Here is a 14,550-nt window from a genome sequence, read left to right as displayed (position 1 = left end):
TCACTTACTATTTTATAGGGAAGATAATACAATTTTGCTTGTATCAAAAATGTTACATTATGAACAGTTATTTTAATACCTGACAAGGTCCAAAAAACTTGATCTGTATTTCTAATGCCTAGTTTGTAATATGTTAAATATTTTGTTTGTTTGTTTGTTTTGGGTTTTACGCCGTTTTTCAACAGTAGTTCAGTCATGTAACGGCGGGCAGTTAACCTAACCAGTGTTCCTGGATTCTGTACCAGTACAAACCTGCTCTCCGTAAGTAACTGCCAACTTCCCCACGCGAATCAGAGGTGGGGACTAATGATTTCAGACACAATGTCGTTTATCAAATAGTCATGGAGAACATACGCCCAGCCCGACGATCGAACTCACGACCCCGCGATCCGTAGACCGACGCTCTACCTACTGAGCTAAGCGGGCGGGTCTGTTAAATATATTTTGACTTCGAACTACATACTGAGCTACTTATCGGACAAAAAAATATAGTCCCATTATTGCAGAACCTTAAAAAGGACATTTTAAAGGGCATTATGAATGTTGAATGCTTGAAATATCGAGCTTTTACGTTCAATTTATATGCGCTTATCATTAACCGACACTAAATTTCCAGTAAAAGATAATATCACATTTCTTGTGATAAAATAAAAGTGTATGCACTTCCATATAACCGGGGAAAACTGATGAAGTCTACGTTGGTTAAAAGAAGACGAATACTGAACTTATCTGTTGCTTCAACTGAAATGTTTTATTTTACATTCATTTGTTATTAGTAGCATGTATGTTTATGATACCACTTAATAATATCAAGGTCCTGTTCTGCGATATCTCAGATAACAATACTTTTGCACTCGGTACAAACGTTTGTGAATGAGAGTTTTGTAGTTTTATTTAGTTATAAATTTCAAATTCGGAATTTACAACGTTTATCTGTTAAGTTTAAATTAAAGTATAAGCATTAATTAGGAGTATAAACTATAACTGTGTACTTGCATTTGATAGTAGTTTTACGCACATGTCTTTTGCATTTTATGACTAATCTTTTATATTATCAATCCTAATACACGACTAAAATAATGTTTATGAGTTACAAAGACTGTTTTCATTTTATAAGTTTTTAACCTATTTTTATTCAAGCTTCAGTTTTGTTCATCTTAGTTTTATTTTCATTTTCTTAAAGAAAGCTTCTTGATCAAATCAGAGTTTCACGCCAGTTTAACTTCCAATAGTTTGTTAAACTTTACAAATGGGCAATGAAAACACCAAGGCTAAGGAAAGTGGAAAAAAGCAAGGAAATGATGCGGCAGCTACCGCAGCTCAAGTAGATCCTGCAGCTTTTCGACCATTTACAGTATTCCACAGAGCAATGCATTCCGGTGAGCTTTTTTAAATTTAAATCGTTTACATGTATATTTATAGTCCTCAAAAATAAACCCAAAACAAACAAGGAGTGTATATTTGTTATATTTATTCCACTTACTGTAAATATTTCATTTCCAGACAAAGCATAATACTTTTTGTATGCTTCAAGCCGTATTATTTCAACTGTTTTGCAGTTATGTAACAGCGGTAACTTTCAAAAGATCTTTAAAGTAATAAATTGATGTCTCCAAGTACTTTGTAACTTCCTAACATCAAAGCAGTGGCCCAGGAAAAATTACTTAAACATAATATTTTGCCAAATCATCACGGTCTCAATTCATTGTTTTGCTACATAGCCTTTGATTATCGTTAGAGCAAATAAAACAGAAAATAAAGTCTTCTTCAGACAAAAGTCAATACAATAAGTTCTTAAAATAATACACATATTAAGATACAGTTATCTGAATAAAACCACTTTTGAGATGATTTTGTATCTCACATTGCTTGTCTCACACGGATCATGTTCTCGTTTCGTCATAGTACGGTGTTCTATCATGGCCGTTTTTATTGCATACCTTCGTAATTACGTCCTCAGTTTGAGATATGTCCAAAAATTTGGTAGATAATCATCTTTGAACAAAATCTCGACCCTCGTCAACAACTCATGGGCGTGAAAAATTCATTTTATCAACTATGTTACGCCATTCTTCGTCTGTGATTGTTTCATATTTAGTAATCATATAGCGATTACAAGTTGGTTAAAAATTTCGAAGAGAAATCGGATTGTTTACTAATTCCATTTACACTACTAAGGCATTGTACTTTCAATGTTGCCCGAGAATATCAGAGTTTCATCTTCTCCTAAACCACCAGACCAATTTTGATGAAACTTCACTGGCATGTTTCTTGGATGATTTCCTTTAAAATCTGTTAAAATAATAGAATCAAATATAGAACTCTGATTGCCATGGCAAACGAAAGAAAAAAACTTTAAAAATCTTCTTCTCCAAAAGGAAGCATCATCTAGTGGTCTTCTGCAAGATTTGTTTAAACTAACAATCAAGGGTCAAATATGGCTCCGCCATGGGGGTCACATTGTTTATATAGACTTATTTAGAGACAAATTTCAAAATCTTTTTCTCTAAAACAACGGGGCCTAGGGCTTTGGTATTTCGTATGTAGCATCACCTAGTTATCCCCTATCAAGATTGTTCAAATTTCTCGTTCTCGGGGTCACATGGTTTATACAGGCTTATATAGTGAAAACTTTGAACAAAAAACCAAAACACGTGGCCTATGGATTTAATATTTGGTAAGCTTTGTGTAGTAGTCCTGTATCAAGATTAAAATGGTAGTTCCTTGTTTTACACAGACTTATTTGTTGGCTCCAAGAATACGAAGAGCTATACTACTCAACCCGGCGTGGGCATCGGCGTTGGTTAAAGTTTTTATGAAATGGAATACCATCAAAGATATTTACCTCTAACCTGGAACTCTTGTTTTCGTCACAATCTCTATCTGTCGGCATGAGTACATAATTCTATCGAGTATTGTGGTTGAATTATGGCACTATTTGGACTTGAAAATTGGTTCAGATTTAGTACAAGTCAATGTTTTGTAAATTATTTGATATATGGCTTTGAAACTCTGAACACTGCTTTGAAATACTACCTTCTACCTGTAGCCAAGTGTACATAAATCCGTCAAGTACCGTATAGCGGGTTATTTCTGCGGTCAAAATATTCTGCGTTTTGGCCCCAAAAATTGTGAAACAAATTTCTGCGTTTTCACATAAAAGGAAGAGAAATTTCCGCGGTTTCGATGCCAAGGAGGAGGTAATTCCTCGCATGATCAGGCGTAGTGACAATGATAGCGTATGAAAACAATAAACTAAATCACCGGTACCTACTGTAAAATAACTTTGTATTTAATGAATACATTGTAGGATATAATAACATGTGAATTGAAAAAATATTAGTCCAACAGCAATTGTACAAATAGCAACTGCAGACTATGGTATATCAGCATAACGGTTACACTTCGATAAACTTTAAGGTTACTTAAGTATAGTTCGGAAGATCTTTACAAATATTTTATATGAACAACACAAGTGAAATTCACTCAGTTTATTTCATACACAAAAGAAAAACGTTTTCTGAGAGATTAACAGTTTGGACTTTGATTGACCATCACACCTAATTATACCATTACCGGTAATTGTTAAGTGGCGACGTTAATTTCCAATAATTAGACTAAGCCATTGTGAACTTCGGATTACAAAGGATAACATAGCGTGAAACAACGTTGGAGAAAACAGTGCAGAATTTTTGCGTTTTAAATTTTTGCTTGATGAATATTCTGCTGGTCATAGATTCTACCGAGAGACCGCAGAAACGCAGAAATATTCCCGCGGTAGAAATAACCCTCTATACGGTATTTTGGCTGAATTATGGCCCTTCTGGACTTGAATATTGGTTCCGTTTTCGCACAAGTACATGTTTTGTCAAAATTATTCGACGTGTGATTTTGAACACTTTCTTATCGTTATGATTTTCATCTTTCTTTAAGAAAGAGTATATAACTTTGTCAAGACTATATTATGGCCTTTTCTTGGAATTAAGTTAATTTTTTCATACAAGTCTCCATTTCGCCAAACCTGTTTGTCATATGACTATGCTATTTCACCACTTGTTTACCAGCATAGTTTACATATGTAGGCAAGATTACATAACTTGGACAATTGCAGTAGCTCGATTATGACCCTTTTTTGACAGTTTCATATTAAACTACATTTTTTGTTATATTTGTAACCGTCGGACCTACTTTCTTGTTTTTGAAGTTACAATTTGGACCACCTGTAAAATTTGTGATACAGATTTCAATAATTATCCTAAATAGTCATAATTTTGACCTACATGACCAACAGCATAGAAATGTAGACCACACACATAACATTTGATACAGATTTCAATACTCATCTTTAATATACTTAACACTGACTTACCGACATTCTTTCTTGGTTTTGAAGCTACAGTAAAGAGATTTAGACCATCTGTACATTTTTCACAAATTTCAGTAGTTATCTCGAATAATCTTTATCATGACTTACTCACATGGATTTTATATTTTTGAAGCTTTAGCGAAGAACTTTCAAGCAAGCAACTAAACTCAGATGAGCGATATAGGGCCATCATGGCCCTCTTGTTTATATCCATGTACTTGTTAAAAAATTTGTTTAACCTGATCTAGTAGCTAGGAAATGAATACAAAGAGATAGTTGTTAGTTAAAATTTGTAAAAAAACACTTTATATCTCTATGAATTGTTGATTTGAATTCATAATTATTGTTATTTAGAGATAAAGTGCATTTTATTGGACCTGGTGGAGCGTGGTTTTGCGACGGTCCACTACATTTTTGTGCAGGGTATGTAGTACATGTAACCATTGTAGCGTTGAATTTTAGTCGTTGGTTACCGAAGATTACAAAATGAAACAATTATATTGCTCTACCTATTTTGCTCTTTTTTTTTTTTAAGATTACCATTATTTGCATAAGTCAGAGATTAACTCCGCCCCGCCAGGTCAGATAAAATGGACTATAGCAAAGTAATAAATGAAAACAAATAAACTCTTCTTCTTGTCATTTGTAGTTGACTACTACTCTTATACTAATAATGACATTTTATAGAATTTCAGTGTTTCCTAAAACAGAATTGCTAGAATTGCTTTCTTCCACATAATTAAGAAGATTTCGTCTACAGAAATATATATTTCCAATTTTCCAATTTCGCTGTTTCTGTCTAAAAGACACACGTTTGTTTGCTTTTTTTTCAAACAGGAATAAAGATCACCTTTCAAAAGTATTCATTTACAACTATTTTGTCACTTTAAAGATGCCTTAAACTGAAGTTTTATTCCGTTGAAAGTACACTTAGATAATACCACGTATTACCTTAGTATTTACTTGATTTTAGGCTGAAGCAAAAGCTGTTACAATATATTTTTTTAAGAAATTAAGATTATTTAACATATCGAAACTCATGATTGTATTATCTGAATGCAAACAGTTTGTAGAATATGTCTTTATAAGTAGGACACGAGAACATATCGAAGTAATCATTGTTTTGATTTATGCTACTCTTGAAAAGCCGAGGGTGATTTTTTGAAAAATTTTGATACTGTTTGAGCTTATATTTTCTAATATTTTAGAATTATATTGTAGGTTCCTGTGTCCTTCTGGGATTCCGTGTGTTCCGTCGATGTTTTTGTTTTATTTTTCCACTGATATGTACGAATAATACATTTGTAGAAAAGAAATAATAAAGGGGGAGGGGGTTCTTGCATTGAGAAAAATACTAGTAATGCAATTTTCATAACTAACAAGACTTGCTTTAAACAGAAATGCCTTGTCTCAATTGCACCTTTTTATGAAATCAAATGTATATTTAATCTATATTTTCTTGACCCTCCCTTCAGCTGAAGCAAGAACTCAACTCTCTAGAATAATTTAAACTATAAATGATAACAAGTCAAACTGTGGACGTCTATTCCACGTCTGGGAAAACTAGATTATACTGAAATCAATGCTGCCCTTTACCTATACTAAAACAAGTAGTTGCATTCTCTCGATTCAGTTATTTTTCATAGATATAATATACAACTTTTTCTTTTTTCTCCCTAAATGACACTTCTGCTGGTAAGACATGCCAACAGAGGTATTAGACTATATACATGTTCAAATATAGATTGTAAATCGGATGTATTTATAAATCAGCATTGAAACTTCAAACTGTCTTTCATGGTTAGTAGATGAGTTGTGGGACATGAACCCTCCTGTGCATGTTATGTTAATCGGTATTCAATTTGCTAGATTGGCCTGCTATCTTGTTATGGTGGTGATATTTCGTGCAAACCACTCCATATTTATCCAGCAGGTAACAGTAGAAACAACCAAGATGGCGATACTAGTCATGATTTCACCAGTCATATGTCAAAACAACGGCCTGCACTACAGGGTACGTTTTGCAAGCTTTTTTTTGACAAACCATAATTTAGAAATTTTATCAATTTACCCGTGTAAGAATATAATATGTTGTTATAAGATATAATATTTCAATGACTACAGTTGGGCACCGTCTTGGGACGGTTAGTTGCCAAACAAACGCAGTGCCGTAAATAGCCCTGAAAAAAAGACAACAAGGCAGAATTCTTTCGGGAAAGAGTGTTAAAATAGTTACATATTTGCATTATCATGTGTTTTGAATCATTGTTTTGTAGTTGATTTTATTTTCTTATGCTACCCATTCAAATCGTATACATGTATTGCATATGTATTGCATTTCCATGTTGTTTTAAAGTTATTCATGTAAACAATTTGCCGGATCACGAATTCTATTTGCAAAGTTGTAAACAACAGATGTTATATGAGTGCTACATCACGTTCCTTATTAAAATTTGTCTCAAATTTCCAAATTTATCACGTGCGTAAATTCATAATTTATAATTTTACAAATGCGTTAATTCAGACGTGATATAAATGATATCTATCTAATCAATATTCTAACCAGTGCATGATGTGTAATATCCTCCATGCCTAAAGGGAAGAAAGAAATTATAACGTAAATGCCAATTCAAAATGTTTTGCTTAAGTCCTTTGGACGAGATCTAATTGTTAGGTCCAAAGATATATGTGCTTAAAAATTGTGTAAAAACAGTTCTTAAATTCGTAATCATTCTTTTTCTGTTTTGTTTTTATCTCAATAAACATGAAAAAAGATTAAAAGTTGTAGTAAACCTTGTAACTGAACTTGTTGTTAGTAACTATACGATCACGGGTGCGACTACGCGATAGATTGCTGCATATAAATGCTTAGTTTCAAGCGAGTTCAGACAAAAATCTGAGCACATCAGAGTAAAATGTACATACTACTCGCCTGCGTAATTGGAGACCACGTAGAGGGTTGGGTTCGGGGTACTCCCGAAGAAATTTTGAAGTTTTACAAGACAACGCTGTGAATTTTGATAAAACATTAAAAAGAAAATATGGGCAAATACGGTTTAAAAGTTTGCACTAATTGAAATACAGGTAAAGGTGGGATTTCAATGGTCCTCTTTAAGAAACTCTGAAATGATGAAAGACAAAATGTGCATTTTAAGACATTTCCGATAAAGAATTTAAGAGAATTTGGTGGAAATGTACACAGTACCCGCCTGCATAACTGAGTACAGGGTCAAATTTGGGAAATATTTTATTGATATAAGATACAATGGGGCATTTACTCCACCTCTGACAAAGAATCTTAGTAAATCAGGTTAAAATGTACGCATACGTGCTACTCCTAATTTGTTTAAAAGTAGAAATGGGTTTGGGACGACCCTCTTAGAGAATTGTGGAAAATTCAATAAGGCAAACTATGCATTTAAAAATCATTTCAGACAAATGAATCTGAGCAACTCAGATTGACAGGTTTACCATACCACACTGGTAAATCAGAGAACATGTATTGGGCTTAAAACTGTTAAGTTCCACAAGAAAATGGTACCTTTTAAAGCCTGTTTAGACATGAAATTGTTAGCAAAACGTTATGTGATTCACAGGCAAAAGTACACAATCAAATGTTTAGAGCGAAAACAGAAATTGTGATTGTTTATGTAGATGTAACAAAAGATACAAGTTGCTTAAAAAACACCGAAGCAGCTGCCTCGATGTGTTACGGCACTGAAACTATTAAGCTCAAAACAGGTCGACTGCACAAAGATACATCCACTATTTGCTAGTTATAACAGACACAAAATGCAAACCTCATGTGTAACATTTACACTTAGCCGTATGACATTCCTACAAGTATTTGAAATTAGCGCTGCTTTCCTTCTCCAGGAGACAGGTATAAAAACATTTTTTTTTTAATTTGAAAGTACACAATACGTAAATTTATATGGCAAAATATTATAATTACTCACTCAATAGTTTCGATTTTAGTAATATATGCATGCATACATGTACTTTGAACTATTAAACGTAAAATACCAAGGGAAAACCATACAATGCAATATTCAATATTGAAAGCCTCAAAAATTTCATTAAATGAATTATTTTTTATTAAACAAACGAACAGAACGAGACTGAAATTTTAAGTGTTGATATTAATTAATACAATGTATTTAATCGCTTAACTCACAAGCATCTGGAGAAGAACAAGGAGACGAAATAGAAAAGCCGTGGAGAAGTCTAGACAAGAACGGCGCATGGGATGAAAACGTAATCTAACAATTTATTTTTTATCGTAACTCTTTATACGGTTATATGGACACTTTAAACTTAATTTGTAGAGTATCTGTAGGATCGTTAGCATTGAAATAATCGTTCATTCAAAATAAAACCTAAGACTGACAAGATACTGTGAGGCGTGTTATCTAGTTCTTTATTGCTTCGTTTTAATATAATGGTACAATTCACGAAAAATTAGTTCTCTTGATAGGTACGGACCAGGATTCTGTTATCAAAATGACTTCTACTTCTTTCAAATACATACGTGACGTTATCACATAGTATTGATTACTAGACGTTACAATTCGTATAAAAGTCGTAACATATATATGTACATTTGTTTTTCAAAAGCAATATGCCGTCATTTTGATTTTGAACATTTTGAACCACTGCGTATTGCCTTCATTGGAACACTTTATTTCTCATGAAATGTTGGTCTTATTTTCAGTTGCAAGTATGCTATGAACAGAAAGTCGTCAGGTTTCATGCATATGATTTTTATCCTTTACTGTAAAGGAAGAAAACTACATTCTTAGCTCATTCACAGTCAACCACATCTGAGCAAAAAATTACCTCTTGTCCATATCGCTTCAATCTAGAACTAAAATAAACAAATATATTGCTAAGTCAACAAGTTATTTGACCAAAGTTACTGTTACAATATAGGAATATTGTTTATTTATTAGTTTATCTTTTGCACAATTAACAAAATATAAAAATTTACACCCAACCATGCAAATTATTAACTGAATTGAATTATGAACTATAATAACAACTTTGATTTCTGTTTACCTGCAACTCTTTTATGATATATTTCAGTACAAAAAACGGCTTATAAATGAAATAGGCAACACACATATTAAGGAAAAAGAAGTACAAAACGTTCGTATTTTACTGCTAGGACCCATAAAAGCTGGGAAGTCGTCTTATCTAAATACAATAGCTTCCATTGACAAAGGAAGAATGTCTCAAGTGACCATAACAGGTGGAGCAGGAATAAGTTTATCGAGAAAGGTATGTTTCTAATACAATTTATTTAGTTTCTAGTGGCATGTTTGAAAAAAAACTTATCATATAAATTGTATGCACTATTTCGTTAACATCAACGAGTAGATTTAGGCAAGTATTCATTTTTTTTCTTAGTAAACTCAGTATAGGGACAATTTTCACTACATTAACAATGATTTTTGTTTTTAAATCTTATATGTTTATAACATTGTATTTTTATTATAAGAATGAGAGATTTGTGTCACCTAAATTTCACTTACACTTACACTTACAGTTAAATTTATGAAGGTTATCATAATCTATAAGAGTAGTTAGACTAAGGATTTTGGGTTCGACTCAATCAAACCGAGTCTGCAATTTTCACTGTTTGCCTTGTTCTCGATGCTTCCGAGGGATCTAATTTCCAGATTTTATTGATTTTGCTAGACCTAAATCACCAGAGGCGCGCAAGCCACGAGTGTGGTCTGGTCTGGTAAAATCTACGAGAGTCGTATACAACATTCCAGGAAAAAGACCTTCTAGTTCGTCCATGTACTAAATAGTATTGTAAACCTCGCTGTGACGTTACGGATGATACTAATAATTAAAACTGCAACAGTATTATTTAGTACGCATCATGGCATTTCGTGTACCATTGCTGCATTACTGCGCTACATTTACACATGCCATTTAATAGAACAGCTTAATAAAATGTTTCAAATGAATAAGAAAATTATGTTTTTATACGTAACATTACTGTTTGAAGGGTCGTGAGGGAAAAATATAAGACCATCTTGCCATTTTCAAACGTTCCTTGTTCTTTATTAGCTATTTATATAAAACCGGCTTATGACTATTTAAGACATAATTTGTGATTAAATACTGGATTTGTTTCCTGTTTTTTTTCTTGTTTTTTTTTTTTTTTTTTTTGTTTTTTTTTTTTCGTTAATTTGCGAAATACAATAAATAGCTTCTTTGTGCAACAGCGAAGCGAAAATAAACAAACACTGAGAGAGGTAATCGGAGAAATTATGTAATTAAGTCTAATTGTATTTAAAAATCTTCAAGCATTTCTATCTTGAAGACTTATTTGCACTAAGCTTATTTGTTTTTTCTATTTCTTAATATTTTTATAATTCTATACTTTAACAAAGCTCAAGGTATTTAGACCACAAGAAAGATTGAAGAATTTCCGATTACTGGATACAATGGGAATAGAAGATACAGATCTAGGTGGATTCAATATTCGAGATCTTTTGTTTGTTGTCAAAGGACATGTTCCACCTGATTATAAGGTGAGACTACAAATAGTATTTGAAGTGTATATTCTATGTATGGGCCTAAACATTTAATTAGTCTCTAATTGTGGTCGATGTTTGGAAATAATCCTGGAGATAATCTTACACATCGTACATTAACACGCCTTTCCCAGACGAAATTTCCTTATATGTATGTACATTGTATCCAGTTTCATACGATTTTACTTCCAGTTTAATCCCGTCAACCCAATATTTGAAGACAGTAAAGATTTCAAGAAAAACCCGAAAAGCAAAGACAAAATACACTGCGTAGTTTTTGTGATGGACGCAAATGTGGTTGGTCAGGACAACATTTCGGATGCAACAAAGAAGAAAGTTAAAGCCTTACAAGCTGAGTTAATGAATATTGGTAAGGCGATATATGTATTATACCTTACAAAGAAATTATATTCAGTTTTTAAACGAAAACAATGTTTTTGTTTTATAAAGCCTGGAATTTAAAAGAGAAATCAGATGTTTGTCCACTGGACACTGCTGCGCCTGCTCTCAGTCAGGTAGTTGTTAACAACGCAGTACTAAATATACTTTTAAACATCACAAAGAAAAACACGACATAAGAAACTGTAAGAGTATCCCATGCTTTATCTTTAGGACTGTGCGGTGTTGGCTTCACGACTTCACATGGTAACCAACACTCCCATAAAGTTTCATGACATCATTTACGCCCATAATTTATAGCTGTATTAAGTAAATGACGATAACGGTAAATTTTATTATACTGAATAATACACATTTTACGATCGAGTACCCTAGCTCAAATACCTTTGAGATACAAACTATATAAAATAGATTGACGGGTAGACAAAGGTGACCTCCGCCCCCCCAAACCCCCACTACACACACACACACACTCCCATCATTCCCTCTCTGAAAAATTTGAGGGACTAAGAAAATTACAAACCAAAATGATTTTACATCTTAATGTACATAAGGCTGCTTTTGGATCACACTTTTGATTTAGAAAACTGTCATTATAACTTAAATTTATTGTTTTAGATATTCCGAGGATAGTTATACTTACCAAGATTGACGTGCTTTGTGGGATGACTGAAGCAGACACTGTTAATTGTTTTAGAAGTGAAACTGTGAAGAATGCTGTTGATCTGGCAGAAGAGCTATTTAGTGTTCCGGTATAACTTTTGAATTTTATTAGTGTCTGTAGTTGCTTTTGGCGGTATTTTGAATTCGTCAGAAACATTTTCACAATTTTATATCGTTTCGACCCTCTCACGTAATTATCATTTGATATAAATATTTAAATTATGATGTCTTAATTTTAATAAAGCAAAAGATGTATACAAAGGTTTTGGAATCGCAGAAATCGAGCAAGCCAGGTAGACTTTCCCACTTTATATTTCCAATACCTTTCATCATAAGTCGAGTACATTTATGAATTTATCAAACATTTAGAGGAATATATTGTTAATAACATTTTAAATTTCAACGAGATTGAAAATTGTAAATGCTATTCTATATCAAATCAATTTATGTACTTTTATCAGCCCATTTTTAAAATAGCATCATAATATTCATAAATGTTTAAAATTTACACACGTTAAAAGAAAGGAAAATCATGACAAAAACAGAAATACTTCTTCGGTCTCAGATGATATCTTGGAAACAAATGTTAGTCTGGTTTTATACTTAAACTTAATTACGCACTGTCCCAGTGAACTATATACTTCGCGTTGATCAAAAACACAGCTAGCCTGGCTTCCTGTCTTTATTGTTATATTTTATACATAAAGCAAACATTTTATAAGTGAATATTAAGCCTCTAAAACAGCACATTTTATCTGATGGCTAAACCAAACAGCCTGGAGCCAGGGGCAATGAAAATGTCAATATAGACAGAACGTGCTGGAGATGAATTTGAATTCTGTGCGTCATTTCTACATCTTTCACCCAACAGTCGATTTCCGACTATCACTGGGCGGCACACAGATAATTTCGAGATAATGATGAGCGTGTCATTTTATTATAAGGATAAGTTGAGTTAAATTATTCGTAAAACGCTTCTTAAGTGTAATACATGTAAGTTCTACAAATTTAGCTGACTTCTAATTTCAAAAAATTGTATGACCTATATGACCGAAAGTTAAGTTCTACGCGTTGGTTAGTTAACTGGTTACCAGTATCTAAAAACAATGACATGCATATCCAAGTTTGAAAGTACATATTAATCAAGAGAGATGCTTTTATACTTTGCAGAAACAAAATATTTTTCCTGTGCAAAATTATTCAGAAGAGATGGAAATGGACACGAATAAAGATATACTATCACTTTTAGCCCTCAAGCAAATGATACTCTTTGGAGCTGATTTCCTAAACGATATTTCTGCACAAACAAGCGATGACGAAGAGGCTTCTTAAAGATATGAAGAATTTGTCCGGATGTAATCCTTCATATCTCATCTTGTATTTAAATTTCCGTAGACGGGCTTTGTCGAGTTCGACTTACATTAGATTTATGCAGTGCCATAATGAAAACAAATGTTTATTATCTTACATACTATTGATTACGAATTATGCACACAGATAATTCGAGTTTGAATATTACCACGATCTGCTCATTATTTTCAAACTAACCCCATTAAAGTCATTAAGTACACAAGTGGTCGTTTTTAATCTCGGCTGAGAAAATCATTCTTCTGTTTCATTGAATGAAATACCTTTAAGAATTTTCAGTATCCGTTGCTGAATTTTGTGGAAAAAATTGCAGAGGAAAAGAACACTGGTCATGTACAGTGGTTAAATTGCATTTTCCAAACAAAACAAGCGAACGAATCTAATGTTCGGTATCCCGGTATACTGCTGACATGTGTTACTTTAAAAGAAACTGTTGGTTTTTATATAATGTTTATTGTTTGCAACCCTTTAATTTGGAAAATACGTTACATATATCAGTTTGTATAATAAAACATTTAGAACATATTATGCATTCATTATATGTCATACACCATCTGTTAAACTTCTTCGCCCAAACTGCTTCAAACCCATCGCAAAAAGGGGCAAGCCGGCTATTTACATTCATCCACGAAGTCCCCTAGATGCTTGTTAGTGGTAAATATAAAGTTAGATAGAAAATCGGTCCCGCAATAATTTTGAAAATCAGAGAAATTGCCTCAACTATTTAAAACGATATTGTTTTGTATACGTCCAAAGCAATATCTTGTTAGTCAAATTAAGCTGCCAACTAAGGGAGAGATTGCTATTGACATTTAAATTTACTGAGACTTACTTCGGTATCAAACTAGATTTAGTATGATCCGTTCATTTCCTTATATTTATATTTATTTTTGTCCTTCCTCAGCAATGACATGATAATGATTAAAATAGAAAAAGTGGAAAGTACACAGATCGCTTACCACGACAAAAACGAAAATATTGCAGGCTCGGTTTGATTGAGCCTGTTCATGGACGGTAGTGGAAATGCATGCTACCTTCCATGCCCTCTAGCACCGGGTTGAGAGAACTCAACATTTACACATGCTAAAAGTACAAAAAAACCAAAAACAACAACAATTAAGAGACATCAGCAGATTAGTTCATACGGCGGTGAACCTTCAATGATACACTAGCGTGTAATTCCATGAAAAGCGACGTATGGTC

The 14,550-nt window shown here is 33.0% G+C and overlaps 1 protein-coding gene across 7 annotated transcripts; it reads left to right on the top strand.

Moving 5' to 3' along the window:
• The first annotated feature begins 782 nt into the window (after nt 1-782).
• LOC128551059 (interferon-induced protein 44-like) lies at nt 783-13,872 on the top strand. Of its 7 annotated transcripts, none has more exons than XM_053531367.1 (10): nt 783-857; nt 1,184-1,379; nt 4,721-4,789; nt 6,300-6,380; nt 8,547-8,623; nt 9,452-9,646; nt 10,774-10,914; nt 11,110-11,287; nt 11,935-12,068; nt 13,150-13,872. In XM_053531367.1, the coding sequence occupies exons 2-10, from the start codon at nt 1,250-1,252 to the stop codon at nt 13,309-13,311; spliced, it is 1,167 nt and encodes a 388-aa protein (XP_053387342.1). In that variant the 5' UTR covers nt 783-857; nt 1,184-1,249; the 3' UTR covers nt 13,312-13,872. The 7 variants fall into 7 exon arrangements, with proteins under 7 accessions (XP_053387342.1, XP_053387345.1, XP_053387344.1 ...); XM_053531368.1 differs by lacking the exon at nt 783-857 and adding an exon at nt 911-935; XM_053531370.1 differs by lacking the exon at nt 4,721-4,789.
• Nucleotides 13,873-14,550: the final 678 nt, after the last annotated feature.

Source organism: Mercenaria mercenaria, chromosome 19 (genome assembly GCF_021730395.1).
Source record: "Mercenaria mercenaria strain notata chromosome 19, MADL_Memer_1, whole genome shotgun sequence".
Lineage (NCBI taxonomy): Eukaryota > Metazoa > Mollusca > Bivalvia > Venerida > Veneridae > Mercenaria > Mercenaria mercenaria.
The sequence above is the reverse complement of the archived record's forward strand: the minus strand, read 5'-3'. Positions and strand labels throughout refer to the sequence as shown.

Excerpts from the sequence above, each read along its gene's own strand:
- LOC128551059 (XM_053531367.1), top strand. The coding sequence starts at position 1,250 with ATGGGCAATGAAAACACCAAGGCTAAGGAAAGTGGAAAAAAGCAAGGA. Across the intron at positions 6,381-8,546 it reads ACAACGGCCTGCACTACAGG|CATCTGGAGAAGAACAAGGA; the intron begins GTACGTTTTGCA and ends TTAACTCACAAG. Across the intron at positions 12,069-13,149 it reads AAGAGCTATTTAGTGTTCCG|AAACAAAATATTTTTCCTGT; the intron begins GTATAACTTTTG and ends TATACTTTGCAG.